The following is a 16,212-nucleotide window of genomic DNA, read 5'->3' on the forward strand; positions in this document are numbered from 1 at the left end:
TGGCCAGTTTGGGTCAGCTGTCCTGGCTGTGCCCCCTCCCAGCTTCTTGTGCACCTCCAGCCTTCTCAGTCGGTAGAGCATGGGAAGCTGAAAAGTCCTTGGCTAGTGTAAGCACTGCTTAGCAACAACTAAAACATCGGTGTGTTATCAACATTGTTCTCATCCTAAATCCACAACACAGCACTGCACCAGCTACTAGGAAGGAAATTAACTCTATCCCAGCCGAAACCAGGACACTGTGTCAGCAAACGCTGCTGAAAACAGGTTTATTGACAGAGTGCTAGAGTGACTCCTGAGGAAATGGATGGTGCTAAACTCCATCTTCACTGAATGTTCCCATTTTGACAGACGGCAAACATCCCATAGCATGGACGCAGTTATACCAGCTATATATAAACCAGGTGATCATAAAAGAACAGTTCAGTCTAATAAAATAAGCAATACCGGTTTGATATATCGTACACTGATAGGATTGCATCTGCAGCAGCGTAACTCTGTAAACAATCACGCCTTTTACAGGTACATGAGCCGAGAGAGGTAGTACAGCACTGTTATCAAGAAGGCTTTGCTAAACAAGATATGGCCAGGAGTTTGAGCACTTCCTGAATTTAACCAACTCCTCTAATAAAGTGATTTTACAGAAGAGAGAACATGGAAATTGATGCAATTAACAACTGCATTTTTGGCTATCTGCCCAGGAAAAACTGTGAATCAACAGCCAGATGAATGATTTCCATCCATGTAAATTCAGAGCACCTATGGATGTTCTTTTAAAACACCTCCAGAAGGGAGCGGTACCTCTGGGTCAGGGTCTGACCCCAACTAACGTGTCCCCAAAGGGGACAGAGATGGCACACCTCTGTCCCTGAGCTCTCCTGATGTTCCAGACACATCCTCCTCTGCGCTGTGCTACATACCAGCTTCTTCCCTCCTGTGGCTATTCCTTTTGGCTTTATTTTCAGATGAACTATATCTGCCTTTGGGCTTCCAAGCTGCCCAATGGCACGGGAAACGATAGGCAGAGAGGAGATTTCTTTGCAAAACTGTTTGTTTTGTTTTCCTCCTGCCTGTCTCTGGGGAAGAGCAAGGCTATGTGTGCAATACGTGGCACTATTCATGCCGCTCCTTCCATTCAGCAAACAGAAGGATAACATACTTGTCAAAAACATGCGTTAAACCTGTCCCTCTTCATCTAATTATCAGATGCACTCTTTTTTAATGGAGAGCGTGCAGCTGGTTCCCATCTGCTCAGCTATGGCTCACTTTTTTATGTTGTTGTTTGGGTTTTTTTCCCCTGCTTTGGGTTAAATTTAGAATGAGGTTTCATGGAATGGCTGCTGTTAGAAGGAGCTGCCCTGGTCTGCTCCCAGCCACACACCACACACTCCCATCAGCATCCTTGTTGCCAGCTCTTAACGCTCATCGGACCTCTCAGAAATGCCCTTCACCTTAGCAAGCAGGCAGAAAACTGTTCGCTTCCTAGGTGCTGAGTTAGTTCTCTGCTGGCTTAGAGAGCCGGCCTGGTTCACCGAGGGGTCAGGAAAGCACTGGCAGCAGCAGGAACGCGCTGCCGGGAGCAAGGAAGGGAGGATGGGAGCAGGTTGTTCTTTCGGGGACAGCTTGCACTTAGAGCCATGAGCTAATGCCAAATAGCAGTGGTTGCACTCCACCGTGGCTTCCAGCTGCATTCTCCTGCCCTTTCCCTTGCACCGAATCTAGCAATGGAGTGGCTTCAGGGTGAGTTGATTGCAGCTGGCTGATCTGGCTGAAAACTACTCATTTTTATGGCATGGTTAGTTTGCCGCTGTCATCAGCCAGATGAACAGATTTGCCCTGTGGCCACACAGCCACTAGATGCAATATAAGGAAAGCAACGCAAACAGGAAACGTGGACAGCAACTAGCTTGTAGATCAGCTCAGCTGTAATACCAAACTGCACTCTAAGAAGTAGCTACGCCAATCCAGCCACCCCGCTGTTACTGGAATAGTCAGATCACTAGATAGTTTGCTTCCCTACCTGTGCTCTTCTGCTCTAATGAACGTATTTTCAGTGCAGGAAGTCTATTTTTATCTCCCTTATTCTGCGTGAGTAGAATTGCACTCCAGCAGGCAATTTCAACCTCTTCTGATTTGTGGACTGCTAGTGGCGAGGCAGATCCTGCACAGCGGGACTAAATCTATTGACTTCCATTCCTTTGTGACTTTTGTGGACCTTGGAAGTTGTTCACAGTGGCAACAACCGTAGACTGAAATCTACTGCGCAGCACAACTGCTGAGAATCACACAGGACCCATCAGACTGGCGGTAGTGTTTTGACATCGTTTTCTTCTCTCATTTTTTTTCTCTCTCATCAAGGATAATAAAATCAGAGCAGATTATGGTGCGCGAGGCTGGTGAACAAAGATGGAAACTTTGAGTTAAAACCTCCTCACTCCAGTTTCCTAATGGACAGCACAGGACAAATTACTGAGACAGGACTTCCCATTCTCTTTGTCTGTGAGCAGGCTGTCCTCACAGGAGATAAGCAGTGACATCCTTTCTTACAAAAGTAATGCAAGATTCTTTGTGGCAAGGCAGAGTCACAAATCTGTGTATGGGCTGCACTAGTAACCGTGCCTTTTCTTGGCTTGCAGATGTTCCTCTTGTAGAGACCATGGCTCCTTTCCCCACCACTGCAGAAGGCTGTGTTTTGGTATGGTGGGGTTTCAGTGGCCATACTGGCTCGTAGTGAAATGCAGCCTCCTTCCTTTTATCCCACCCTCTCTCTTTCTCTTTTTAAACTGGCTTTATTCCCAGATCTGGTTCACGGCCCAGCCTCATAAACAGTTGAGTCAGTACAATTGTCAGGGTGAAGGGCTGCAAGGAGAGGGGCGTGAATGAGGGAGATGGCAAAGGGAGCAACAGGCAGGATCTCCTTAAGCTGCCAAAACCCTCATTTTTCATCAAGCCAGAGTTCAAGACTGGCACATTTAGTACGTCCGTAATCTGACGCAGCCCCTGTGGCTTAAAATGTCTACAGTTTATTTACACACCTTCTGGCCCGTATCTTGCTGATGCTTGAAAGGAATTGCTGCTGAACAGGTCATATGTTTTTCCTCTTAAATACAGGGAGATGTGAATCCTCTTCCTTTCACATGCTTTGCTGCAAGTTCCCCTCCCCAAGGAGGGGAACGACATATTAACATATAATTTAAAGTAGTCATGGAGTCATCCACCGGGGACCTCATCATGTATCTCGTGTAAAACAGGGTCCGGGATGGCTGGCATGTGAGGGAGTTTCATCAGGGAAAAACAGGGCAAGCGTTCTCAAAGGAAAAGCTTAACCAAGGTGATTACATCTTACCAGCCAGATTTCTGAACTGTATTCCCAGGAGAGAAGCATCTGAATGCCTGATTCAGTGGTGATGTGCTCCTACACACCAGTCCTAAAATAGCAGAGGTTAACAACACTCAAAATGTCAGCACTAGGCCCCCGAGATAAAACGCTATCATGATGAAAGGAGCAATTCTCTTGCTTCCTTCCGTCTGCAGAATCTGTATAAGCTGGCCTCCACTTAAGGAGCCTTACCAGTGCAATTATGTGAGTTAAGAGCTGGGTCTTTTGCTGACATAGTTATGCTGATAAAAGCCCTCATTTAGATGTATCTATACAGACATAGGCAGGAAGAGTGTGTCTTTAACCTCACTGAGATACTCACAGCAAAAAAAAAGTATCTCTAGTATAGACAAGCGCTTAGGCTCAAAAATATGTGAATGTAATACCTCCTTTTGTGTGTTGCTTTTATTACAGGCCTCCACAGAGTGCCCGTCATTGTAATTGTTGAGTAGCCTTTATATAACAGCAAAACAACAATATTTTCCAGCTAGAGAACAGGCTCTGATATTCGCAACAGCAACTGACATTTCTTTCCAGATCAAAACCTGGGGAAGGAAATTCCTTGCCAGATGGAGTCCCAAACATCACTAGTAGTGTGCCCAGCACCCCCCAGCAACCTGTTAGCCACGACAGCCAGCCGGCTCTTGCTAATACTCTCTATTCAAAAAGAGGGCAGTAGCAATCTGCCTTGGTTGAACCGTATCGCTGTGGTGCGAAATGCTGCATTCAGGTCAGTGGGTATTCGTTCCGACCCCCTCACTATGTTTTGTGTGCAAAATGTAATTATCTCACTGTTGATCACTTTAACAGAATAATTCAGTCCCCAGGCTCTAGTGGTCGTGTCAGGAAGGGGCTGGTCCTGATTGGGACTCCCAAATCCCACAAAAATAAGTAAGAGTATCCAATACGACTGGTTTGATGAAAATAATACTTATTTAGAGGCAGGTAATTTAATGCACTACAAAATATCTATTAATTTTGATCTTTTTAACAGTCACCTAGGAGTCAGGAGGAAAATCCTTCAGGATTGGAAAGTCCTGAAGATCCGAGGAAAATTTCTCTAACCACAAGTGAAAGAAACGAGATGTCAGCTTTAGCATCCCGTTCATTGCAAAAGGATCCAAGTTTTCAATTAATTTTCTTTTTTGAAGGAGCTTGTTTTCCTCAACTTGTAAAGTCTATTAGAGGGAAAACATCTGTTTTGAAAAAAAAGTTCTTTTTTTTCCCCCAGTGACACATTGCAAGATCTTGCCTTCTAATGCCTTGCAGGCATTAGTTTAATAATTCCTTCTGACACCCTAAAGCTCCAAGACTCTACAAAGAGGTAGTGAAAGGATTAAATAAATTACTCGGTCACTGTGGAAAATCATAGCCAGGGAGTCAGAACGCCAGGAGCCTGAGGTTTCCATGGCTATTGTATGAGACAGACAGCTTCATCTTGTCACCCGTGTGGGATTGCAGTACTATTTTCTTTTCTCCTTTGAACAAACGGGCTCATGGCCAATGATTTACCAGTCTCACTTCTAGAAGTGTGGAAGCCACTTAGTTGTCGCAAAGCCTCAGACAAAGGTAGACAAAAGCTGTGCAAAAAGTCTCAGCCATCCCTATTTAGAATGGAGGCTGCTCAATATCTAAAGAACTGAGCTCTTAGTTATCAAGGGATATAGTAAAGTCTTAAATAATCTGCAGACTATTAGAGGACAAATAAAGGCTCTGGCTGGGAAGTTATTGAATGTTCAAGGATTTCCAGTATCCTGTTTCCTAGGTGCCATTAAAAAACCACAACCTTAAATTCCACAGCAACTCAGCTCCCCCTGTGATACCATTATGTATACATGGCTGGACACAAAAAATGTGCCACTTCTTACCTAACAGCACATTGCTACACGCTGTAGCATGTAAATTCATCTCTGTCTGTTGACACAAGTCACCCTTCTTCAGCATCACTTTATTTAAACAACCGTATGGCGTGTGTTTGCATGTGTATTTGTACATAGACGAAACTAGCTCCCCCAGTCAGCTCCTCATCCTGCTAACGCTGCTCGTGCCTGCAGCACAGTCAACAGCAGAGTGCCCTGGCAAAGCGGGGGAGCCCAAGGGGTTTCCAGAGAGCCGGCAGGGAAGGATGGGCCTGCACCCGCAGCACCGTGCCTGGGCACCGAGGCTGCTCCCTGGCTCCCTTCCAAGCTTCCCGTGTGACTGGAGGCCGCTTGCTTTCCTTTCTGGGTGCCTCCGACGTCCTCACGGGTGAAACATCCCTGCTTGGGAGCTGGGTGCAGCCAGCGCGCAGAGACACGGCCGAGCCCATCCCACGGTGTGCATGTTTCCATCCCAGCGGCTTTGTCTGATGCCAAATCGTTCCTCACATTGCCTAACTGTCCTGTCACCTTTGGTAACAGCCGTGTTTGGCAGCCGACCATTTCCTCACAGACTGGTGAGCTCACCGCCGCTTCAAACCTGTGTCAGAGAAGTTTACACATCCCTTAGGAACAGGCTGTTTTTCACCCATGCTACAAAGGCCCTATCTGCACTACAAAACAAACAAAATCAACCTGCCTACGACACTGCGGCCACTTTGCACTGCTGAGTCTTGTCGAGGATGCAGAAGGGACCTGGAGCTCGGGCTGATCCGCTCGGCTCCGCGAGGCAGGAGGGTGCTGTCCCTCAGCCTGGCTGGTCCCCGCAACAGACCCCACTGAGCCAGGGCTCAGCCCAGCAGGACTTCAAGCAACGACGACAGCAAACTGGGCGCTCGTGTGATTTTTTCCTGAAACTTTTCCTTGTCCTTTTTATGTCGCTGGTGCTTCCTGGACTCATATTGTTCGAGCTGTCTCATTTGGTTGGAGAAAATTGAATGGGATGGTGGTAGTGTCAGCCCACCAGACAGCAGTCCCAGTGACTAAAGGAAAGGGAAGGGAAGGGGGAAAGCAGAGCCAGGCTCCCCTTCTTGCTCTGCTACTCGCTGGCTTTTGCATAACTGCAGGCAGGTCGCTCAACCTTCCCATGTTTTAGTAATACAGAGACATCCCTGGAAAATATATCAAGGTCCTCAACAGAAAGAAGTCCACGGAGTGAAATGTGGGGATTACTCCTAAATGTTCATTGTTCAGATTTTAGAAAAGAATCAGCTTTATTACAGCATCCATGTCCTTAAGAGAGACCCAGCCGAGACCCCATCTCCAGTACTGTGATGGTGTGTAGTCCTAGCACAATGCCACAGTCATTCACTTCTCTCTGTTCACTCTAGATTAATAAATCACATTTTCTTAAACAGTCCCGCTTTTATGGGAAATTTTGGCCTAGTTAGTGTGTTTTCAAATATATGTGGCCACATCCAGTTAAGAACAAAAACAGGTTTCATATGTTGGGTAGTACATTGCTGGACGCGTCCCATGCGGTACAGATGAGCTCAGTTTATAACTGTATGTGAACAACATCCAGCAAAAGTGCCTGAAGGAAAAGTTTGCTGCTCTGTTGTCGCTATGTAGGGATCGCTAATAGCACATAGTCAAGTGCTAGGTAAGAGTCAGGCTACATTGCAAAGCTGGATAAAATTACCTTTCTGTTAACAAACTGTGTAAAATTACCTAGTTTGGCTAACCTTGAATTCCTCATAACTGCAGCAGGTCGCTCAACCTTCCCATGTTTTAGTAATACAGAGACACATCCCTGGAAAATATATCAAGGTCCTCAACAGAAAGAAGTCCACGGAGTGAAATGTGGGGATTACTCCTAAATGTTCATTGTTCAGATTTTAGAAAAGAATCAGCTTTATTACAGCATCCATGTCCTTAAGAGAGACCCAGCCGAGACCCCATCTCCAGTACTGTGATGGTGTGTAGTCCTAGCACAATGCCACAGTCATTCACTTCTCTCTGTTCACTCTAGATTAATAAATCACATTTTCTTAAACAGTCCCGCTTTTATGGGAAATTTTGGCCTAGTTAGTGTGTTTTCAAATATATGTGGCCACATCCAGTTAAGAACAAAAACAGGTTTCATATGTTGGGTAGTACATTGCTGGACGCGTCCCATGCGGTACAGATGAGCTCAGTTTATAACTGTATGTGAACAACATCCAGCAAAAGTGCCTGAAGGAAAAGTTTGCTGCTCTGTTGTCGCTATGTAGGGATCGCTAATAGCACATAGTCAAGTGCTAGGTAAGAGTCAGGCTACATTGCAAAGCTGGATAAAATTACCTTTCTGTTAACAAACTGTGTAAAATTACCTAGTTTGGCTAACCTTGAATTCCTCCTGGTTTCTGGGGAATTTACGTCCCAAATTCCTTGAACTATATAATAAGATGATTGCTGTAATATTTTATTTTGGTTGTGTGCACATGAAATAGGGCGAACTGGTAATACATCAGAGACTGTGTAAAGCAGCAGCTGTTACACTTTCAAAGAGCATTACTGAGCTTTTTATAGTTGGCTGCAGTTGACATCATGGCTAAATAGAGTCTCGCTCTAAAATATATTCCACCCAGCCTATGCAACCTTAAAGCCATGCATTGCTGGGAGGAGAGAGGGTCACAGGAAGCAATGCAATGCCAGCATGGAAGTAAAAGCACGGGGATGTGTTTTCTTCTTTTTCCTGCATCCATTAGAAATGCTCTTGAAAGACTTCTTCAGGAAGAGCAGCTGCCTCTGGAGAAGAACGACAGGGTGAAACCTCTCATCTCGGGACCCAGCATTCAAATCTGGCCCAGGTCAGCAGTGACCGACAGCTGTAGTGACCTAGCGAGTAGGTAGCTCTTTTAGTGCCTCACAGATGACTGTCCAGACCAAAAGAGGCTAAAATCACAGCTGCTGCTTTTACACTGTTACCACTGGTGCCATCGTGATGCTGCTAGAAGCTAGGTAAAAGCAGCTGTGCAGTAAAAAACATTGGTGAGGAGCATCACACACCCAAGCCCCTTTATGGACCGGACCAGCAGCTTCCAGAGCTTTTGGGAGAGTGCTCTCCACCACACTCACTATTAAGAAAATAACGAAGCTGGGTTTGGGGGAAGCTTATCCAGAACTCGAGGGTATTGGGGATAACGATCCCTGAGAGTGACATCTGCTGCAGCACAGACCTTGTGAATGAAACCTCTGCGTTGCTTTAAATCCTCGCAGCCTGGCACACCGCTGCCCTGAGGACCTTCTACAGTAGCACGAGGGGGTCGCAGTTTGGGAACAAGTCCCATAAACCCGAAGATGGGGACTCAGCACACTGATTCAGAGCAACTCCTGCCTGTACTCTGCAATCTCTGTAGCTAACACAAAGGGATTAGGGACTAAGGGAAGTGTTTGGGCCAGGATGGCCCTTCACACTGCAGTGCTGCATGAACTCACCTGGGCTACTATAGCACGTAAAAAGCCACATACTTCCCCTGCCTGCTAGAGAGATATGGGGTGAGACACATGATGTGCTTCTTCCCTATGCCTGCCTGGCACTTCTGTCCAGCTATCAATGATGCCAGCCTGTGGAGCTGAAATCACACATACTAATCAAGTATTTTCCTCAAAGTATCCAAATTGTTGCCCGGGTTCCTTCCAGGCTCCCTTTTCTCTTTCCATCATCACATCTGTTGACTGATAACAGACACGATGATACAAGAATAGGAGCAGCTGCTGTGACTTCTTTATGTAACTGATTCTCTTCCACGTGGGATATTCAGAAGATGCTTTTGGTTCACTTTCTTTCAAGGGTGCTGCTCAGGGGACTGCCTGTGTGATACAAGACATGCAAACTAGGATATGATAAAATAGCGGAGGCTGAAACGCTGCCGAATAAAACTTTAGTGCAGCGGTTTCGCCAGTGCTGACTGTATGAGCTCTAGCCCCCGAAACTTCTAAATCCACCCTGTGTTTGCAGGTGTCTGAATATCTATACTACTGTATTGCTGGACACACTCCATGTGAATGGCCCAGGTTTCCTGAGCTACCTTTCACAGCTTAGCACACGCTGCACCTCCCCTCTGAGTCTGTGACTGAAGACCACTTGGTTTTCAGCTATGGTTTCTTCTGAGATCCTAAAAGACCTCACGGGAAAATGTCAGTGTCTTACTCTTTCCCTGACCTGCTCTGTTTCATCTTGCAGGGACCGACCGTCCTGGCAAGAAGTCCATTTAAAAGGCAAGGCTGGGAACGTCTAGCCTACCTTCATGAGGAAAGGCTGTGAAATGTGAGGAGACGGTGCATCACCACAGTCTGAGAGCCTTCCCTGGGCGTTGGTTAGATGGCGTGCCAAAAATGTCACAGGTAAGAGTTACTGGTACAGCCCCTTTCACAATCTGCCACTGTTTACTGTCTTGAGGATGTGATGGCACAATTCGACCTTAAAACTGCATGGACACAAGCCTTCTCTATGCTGGAAAATGCATCATCCTCGTAGCCAAGTGCATCGGCACGTACCCAGCGCAGCAGCCAGGAATGATCAGCACTGCCTTCCCCTGTCCAAAATGTCAAATGAATTTCTGCTTAAACACGTGACACCAGCAACCACAGAAGTCCTCTCCAGCCTCACCCCAAGGTTGTTGCTGCCCTCTTTATGCTGTGCTCCCACCTGGCACTACACGAGGGGACTAGCGGAGAGTGTCACACCGTCTCCTCACCAAGGCACACGTAGCCTGTGTACTTCGTGCAGGGCACCTGAGACCGGTGCCCTCCAGCGTCCCCACAACATTACCAGTGCTGCCCTCCGCTCTTCTGTGCTGTAATAAAAACACAGTTCTTACAGCAAAATCTCTGTTTTAACAAGCACTGATTATTTTCTTCAGGAAGGAGGTGGAAAATAACACTTTGCTATATAGCAACAGCCACACTAGGAGTATTTTGCTGACGTAGTCCACCAATAAATAGGTCTAATGGAGGCATTTCCTCACCAAAAAAGTGCCAGCCGAAGCAGGTACATCCCTTGCTTATTTCTGCTGAGCCTACCTGAGGCACTGCTGGCAAAGATATTTTCCACTTAGCTTTCCCCTTCCTATTCATACCGTGCTCAATGGTCAATTCCCACATGGCCCAAAAATTGCAAAAAAATTGCAATTATCTAAACTATGGCTCTTCTGCAAGTGCTCCGAAGAGCACTTCATGACTCCTTTTTTTCATGATTTCTACATGCCTACATGGAGAAAACCAGCAACCCGGACCCACAGATACAGAGAGGATTTCACAGGAGTGGCTCTCCTTTTGTTGTGAAGAAAAAGTGAATTAAGTCTTTCCTATTGTGTGATGTGGTCCACGGTTTCTGCATCTGCTGAAAACACTGGCAAGAGTTTGAGAACTGACCTTGGGAAATGTGGACAGAGAAAAGAGGTCAGGCAGACCTGCAATGACCCGGTCTTCTGCAGCTCTTTCTGCATACGCATTTTACATGGTTCTAAGTAAAATTCCCATTTGAAACCAGCTTTTCCACTTCGGTTAGCCAAAGGAATCTGGTGAAGCTGCATTGCTGCAAGATTAGATAAAGGCCTGGAGAGCAGGAAGCAGGCACCGATCCTCCTCTGGAACAGGGATCTTCTAGGAACAACACTGTGTGTCTCTGCCAGTGTGCCATGCACCTTCCCTTCAGCAACGGGGCCACAGGCAAGTTACAGTGGCATTTGATGTATACGTTTGGGGACAGCCCAGACTTGGCTATACACTGTTAATGGCAGCCTGCTGCTGTGGAAAGCTGAAATGCAAAGACCTGTTTGAGATGGAGGAGGTCAGTGCTCACACACATTCTGGACGCTTCGTTAGGATGAGGAAAGAGCTCAACATACAGCAGTTTGCTTATGTGGGCACCTGTGTGGCTCTTCGCATCTCACAGCTAGAAATTATCCTGGTCCCTCAAGCAGGAGCCTGCTCCATGCAGCCTGTGGAAAGATCACCATTTGTCTGAAGAGATGCAAAATCAAGCTCTTCAGGCAGGGAGGATCAGTATTCAGTCTGTCAGGATTTTCAGTGTCAGCAGGTTCCCTGTTTCTCCTGGACTGCTCTGTACATGCCAGGACTCCTGCTGCCTTATCTGATAAGAAATACAAAACACGGAGGAAGGACAGTTCATCCAAGAGAGATTAATCAAAGGAAACTCCTTATCTTCTGCACTTCTGCCTTTTGAAGACTCCAACTTTTTCTATCCTGGCAAGATTTGAGAGAAATGCAGCCTTTTTGAAATGCTAGGAAACCATGAATGCTACTACGCTGGCACTGACCAAGACACACATGATGTAAAGCACCCCGGTGATGCTGTGATTGACGTGATATCGTGCCCAGTTTTGCAATTTGCAGCCACCGTCATAAAGACTTTAGTCTACAGTCGTGCTTCAGGCACTGACAGTGAGCCCGAGGGTGGTGACAAAAGAGGATAGCAGCGGTGGAACTGCAAATAGAAACGTATACCACGATGCTGCTGCGCCCTTTTCTGGTCACTCAGCCTTGCAGCAAGCTCTTCGTCACTCCTTTGTACCTTCTCTTACCTCAAAGACCTTAAGACAGCCTCCCAGATATGAAGATACGACAGCAAAAGAGGAAAAACGTGGTCTGGTAAGGGTATGGGGGATGGCTAAGATGGCAGTAGAGAGCTGCTGCGATCACTGCCGCCTGGAGTCACTCTTGATCTGGGATTGCAGTTGTCTCATTTGGAGTAATAAATGTATTTGCTCTTTGGCATGTGTCCAGCGGCACGGAGAAACTTCCAGGGGGCGGGGAAGAAAAGCTGTCAAGGAGAAAATTCTTAAAACCCCCAAGTAATATGTGTAAGACAAGCTTGGTCAAATGCAAAAGAGAGGGGAAAGAATCGAGGGGACTAAAAGATAATGAGAAAGAGATAAAAGTACCAATAAAAGGAAAGGGAGGAAGACCTTTAGACAACAAAGGAGAGGATTAGACCAAGGAGGTGGCAAGGGTGCGCCCTTGACAAACAGGGCCAAAGTCAAATAGAAAAATAGCCCTGCCAGAAATAAAAGCAGAGGAGCTGAGCTTGAACAATGGGGGAAGAAAAAACAGCTGTCATATAAAATGGGGACCAGAGAACAAGAGGCATTTTGAAAGTCTGGTGCAAGGGCTGCCTGAGCAGGGCAGCCCGGGGTGCACCGGCCCCAGGTGGAGGGCAGGGACATGCCCTAGAGAGCGCGTTTGCAGAGAGGACTGAGGCAACATGCGGGATGGTATCGGACGGCTTATCTGGGATGTTTGAGGCAGGAGGACAGGATAGTGGGGGAGGAAGACGCAGATACTTTTCTATGCAAATGCGTGGAGCTTCTGTGTGAGTCAGACACCGGAACATTGTGCTATGGGTTTACAAAAATCAGGATAACCCATAGGAATAATGCCTACTGGGTTTGCTGCATGCTATTTTCTTTTTGTTTTCTTCAGTGTGATTTTAAATAGCAAAGAAATATGAGTCAATTCATGCATGGAAGAGAATTACTTCATCAAATGGCATAGTAACCGCTGCAATCCCCAGCTACGATCACCCGAAACTGCTGATTTAATGATCAACTGCAAATCCCCAACTCAGGTGGAACTTCCCACCTTCCATCTCCATGTTAAAGATGAAAATCTTCCAAACTGAACAGAGGCCTGAATATCTTTGAAATGAAACACCCCAGAAAAAAATGCTAGAGCAAACCAAAATGGTTTTGTTGCAAATGCCACGATACCCAAGAGACCAACTGTCCCTTGTCTCCAAAACTAACCAGAAAAGAAGATGGGAAACATTTAGAATGAGCGGTAAGACTGAAGCCAGAGCACCAGCCCTGGCACGTGCCTGAGCAGCAGCAGGGAAGCGCAGGGAAGTCAGCTGAAGAAATCTCCAGTCAACACTACTCAGAGAGGGAAGACTTGTGGGGTTTAATAGCACCAGAGCAGCCAGGGGCAGGGAAAGACAGTGGATCTGTGTTCGTATTGTAACAGGCATCCGACCTTACCGGGAAAGTTCTAGTTCTATGTATTGCCTTCTGGTTTTGAACCATTGGAGCAACATTTACTTCACATTTGGAGCCTTTTGTCAATAACCATGAGACGTAAGCTTTAACAAAAAAAAGAAGAAAGAAGTGAAATTCTCATAAAAATCTATTAATTTCAGCAGCTCACACGCTCAGACAGATACCAAACACTGCAAGACAGAAACAGAGAATCTCGTGACTGTCATTTGCTAAGTTGGGGTAGAAGGAAGACCTCACCATGTGCAGGGGATGATGATAAGGGTTTAGGAGTCTGCCAAGAAAAGATACAAAACAATGCCTGAACACTGCTTGCTAAGGCCAAGGAGCCTGAAAAAGGAAGAGGGGGGACTGTTGGGAGCTTTTCTTTCTGTTATTCACTGCTATTAAAAGAGGATGTGGCCTCTCTGCTACATATCACCCTGCCTTCCCCTGCCAGCCCTGCTCTGTGTGTGTACTCTGGCTGCCCCCTGGAAGGCTGCCTCTCCTAAGTAGGTGCTGTATGAAAAGGAGGTAAACAGGGTCCTGCCTTTTTCCTTAGCTCTTCCATTCTTATCTTCTTTTTTTTTTTTTCCATTTTGTTCATCTGCAGAGATAAGAGTTTTTTCCTTTGCTTGTACAGTAAATTAATTAGACATTACTGGGAGTTCAGATAATCCAGTAATTTTATATATACAACCACCTGCATCAACAGTTGTTATAAAATTCTTAATTAAGGAAAATATCTCTAAGAATGGGGTATGAACCTTGTTCAGAGCATGTGAGTAAGCAAAGCAACACAATGAGCTCTATTAAATAGCGGCTTTAGGTTGTCTCACAGTACCACATGCTGTAAAATCAGAGAGGGCACAGAGATAAATTGCAGGAAGGAACTGTTTAAGCCTAGGGCTTGCTGCCACAGCAGTCGCTGTGGGACTGCCCGCTCACTGCAGAAGCAACAGTGAGAGTCAGGTATGCGCATCCTGCCTTTCTCAGGGTATCTCAAAACTCAAAGGCAGGCTGAGGTTTAACAGTGTCTAAATTCAACCCTAAATATCCCTCGTCCTTTCAACCAGCCTCTCCTATCTCCTAGCTTCCTCCCTATTGCCCTTTCCTTTCCCTCTCCCCACCCCCACCATTTGCTCTTATCTCCCTCCCACTCCCAAATCCTTGATCTTCCTCTCCCTCCCAAGGTAGGGAGCCAGCTGCCAGCCATCAGACATACTCTGCTCTTGCCCCTTTGCTACGTCTGGGTCCCCTCTGAACCTGGGCATCTCGCCCCAAATCTGTTCCTGTTGGGATTTAGCAAATGCAGCCCCTTGATCTTTTCATATGCATTTGCTAGGTTCTTACGCCTCCCCCACGGCCGCTTTCTTCAAGGCTTTCTGTGTGTCTGAAGCTCTTATCAACTCCTCGGAACAGAATACACGAATGGCACCACCAGGTCTTGAAGTCATGTCTCACACCTCTCAGGAAATGGCTTACCCCACCAAGTCACATCCCCCTCCTAAGCACAGGGCTAAAGTCACAAGATACTATTAGTTCCTCATTGCCAAAAACAGAGAGAGACAGTAGCTTAATTTCCAAAGGAAAACAGATCATGCATATATAGATGTAATCAGATTCTAGCCAAGCAAGAGAGTCGTCTTTCAGAGAGAACACAACCGCTTGTCACATCGCATTTACTTTAACCCCGTGGAAGATCTGTGCATAGAGCTGTTGCGCAAGACTGGCCCTTTACTGTGTGATCTGAAATAACTGGTGGCTGGGCTGCACAAGCAGTGTCCTGCGTTGGGGATTGATGTCACCAGGCTCTGACATCGTTGTGGTTCTCCAGTGTGATGGACTCCATCACATATTTCTTACCTGTAGGTACAAAAGCCCTGAAAGGGGTTCAGCCCAGCCCCTTGGTCACAGGTCACTCACTATTCAGGATACTGCGGCCGCGCCGCCATGGGTCACACTGTCAGCCACGCAACAGGGACAGCACTGCTCTCCTTTTCACTCCCTGGCCCCAGTGCCCAGGCGCCTGCTGCCAACCAGGACAGCCTGGGGACAGCCTGGGGACAGCCTGGCGCATGGCCGAGTCATGCTTCTGACCTTGTAGTAAGACACTGGATCCACCTCACTGTCTCACAGGTGGAGGTGAGCCTGAGGGTCAGAGACAAATACAGCTAGTTCGGTTTTACAGATGGTGAAGCCGAGACACAGAAGTCAGCATGTTGCCTGGGGCCACACAAGAGACCAGAGATGGAGCTGTGAACGCAACAGCGGCATCCCCAGCCTGCGGCGCTTTTCAAACAAGTCACCCACCACACATGTGCAACGGGAACGGCACAGCCCTAAGCGCGAGGGGGTCATCGTTCATCCTTCTGAGAGGCAGAAGGAGCCCTCTACATCAAATACGCTTCCTGGGCTGACCAGGAAGGCAAGCCCCCTCTTCTCTTCTCTGTAGAGTGCTGGTCCCTGCCTTCAGGGAGGCTGGGATCTGTTCTGGGACTCCCCTAGGAGCAGAGGATGATGTGCAGGGTGAGGCAGCGAGGACCTCCTCAGCAACCCGCTGGGGCTCTGGCGACGAGGAGCTCTCAGGGACACAGTTGAACATCCAAGATGGACAGGCAGCTCAGGTCTCCCAAGAATACGCTTCAAGACATCTGCAAACTATGCCAAAGTGAGGACTATACGCAGCTCACCTTCTCAAGCTCTTCCTTGTTATAGCCATGAGGGCTAAAAACACAAACACTACAAAGTGACAACTTTAACTTAAAAACATGACATCACTGTGAGATCTCAGAACTCTACCTAAAAGCCCGGATGTGCCTCAATATATAGATCTCAGTGTATGTACATTGGGAAGACCTGATAAACCTCTAAAAGCATTTGGAGGCCGTAAAGAGCTTTGTCACAGTGACGAGAAGCAATCGGAGGGGAATTAAGCATTCAT

General features: G+C 46.9%; 1 protein-coding gene across 1 annotated transcript in view; it reads right to left on the reverse strand.

The window, feature by feature from the left end:
• The window catches only part of ACBD3 (acyl-CoA binding domain containing 3), a 41,970-nt gene extending 26,747 nt beyond the window's left edge, over positions 1–15,223 (reverse strand). Inside the window, exon 1 of the mRNA XM_009285582.1 lies at positions 15,195–15,223. Coding sequence (XP_009283857.1) covers positions 15,195–15,223 — 29 coding nt within the window. The remainder of the gene's footprint in view (positions 1–15,194) is intronic.
• Between the last annotated feature and the right edge of the window lie 989 nt (positions 15,224–16,212).

This window comes from Aptenodytes forsteri, unplaced genomic scaffold (genome assembly GCF_000699145.1).
Source record: "Aptenodytes forsteri isolate BGI_AS27 unplaced genomic scaffold, ASM69914v1 Scaffold280, whole genome shotgun sequence".
NCBI classification, from domain to species: Eukaryota; Metazoa; Chordata; class Aves; order Sphenisciformes; family Spheniscidae; genus Aptenodytes; species Aptenodytes forsteri.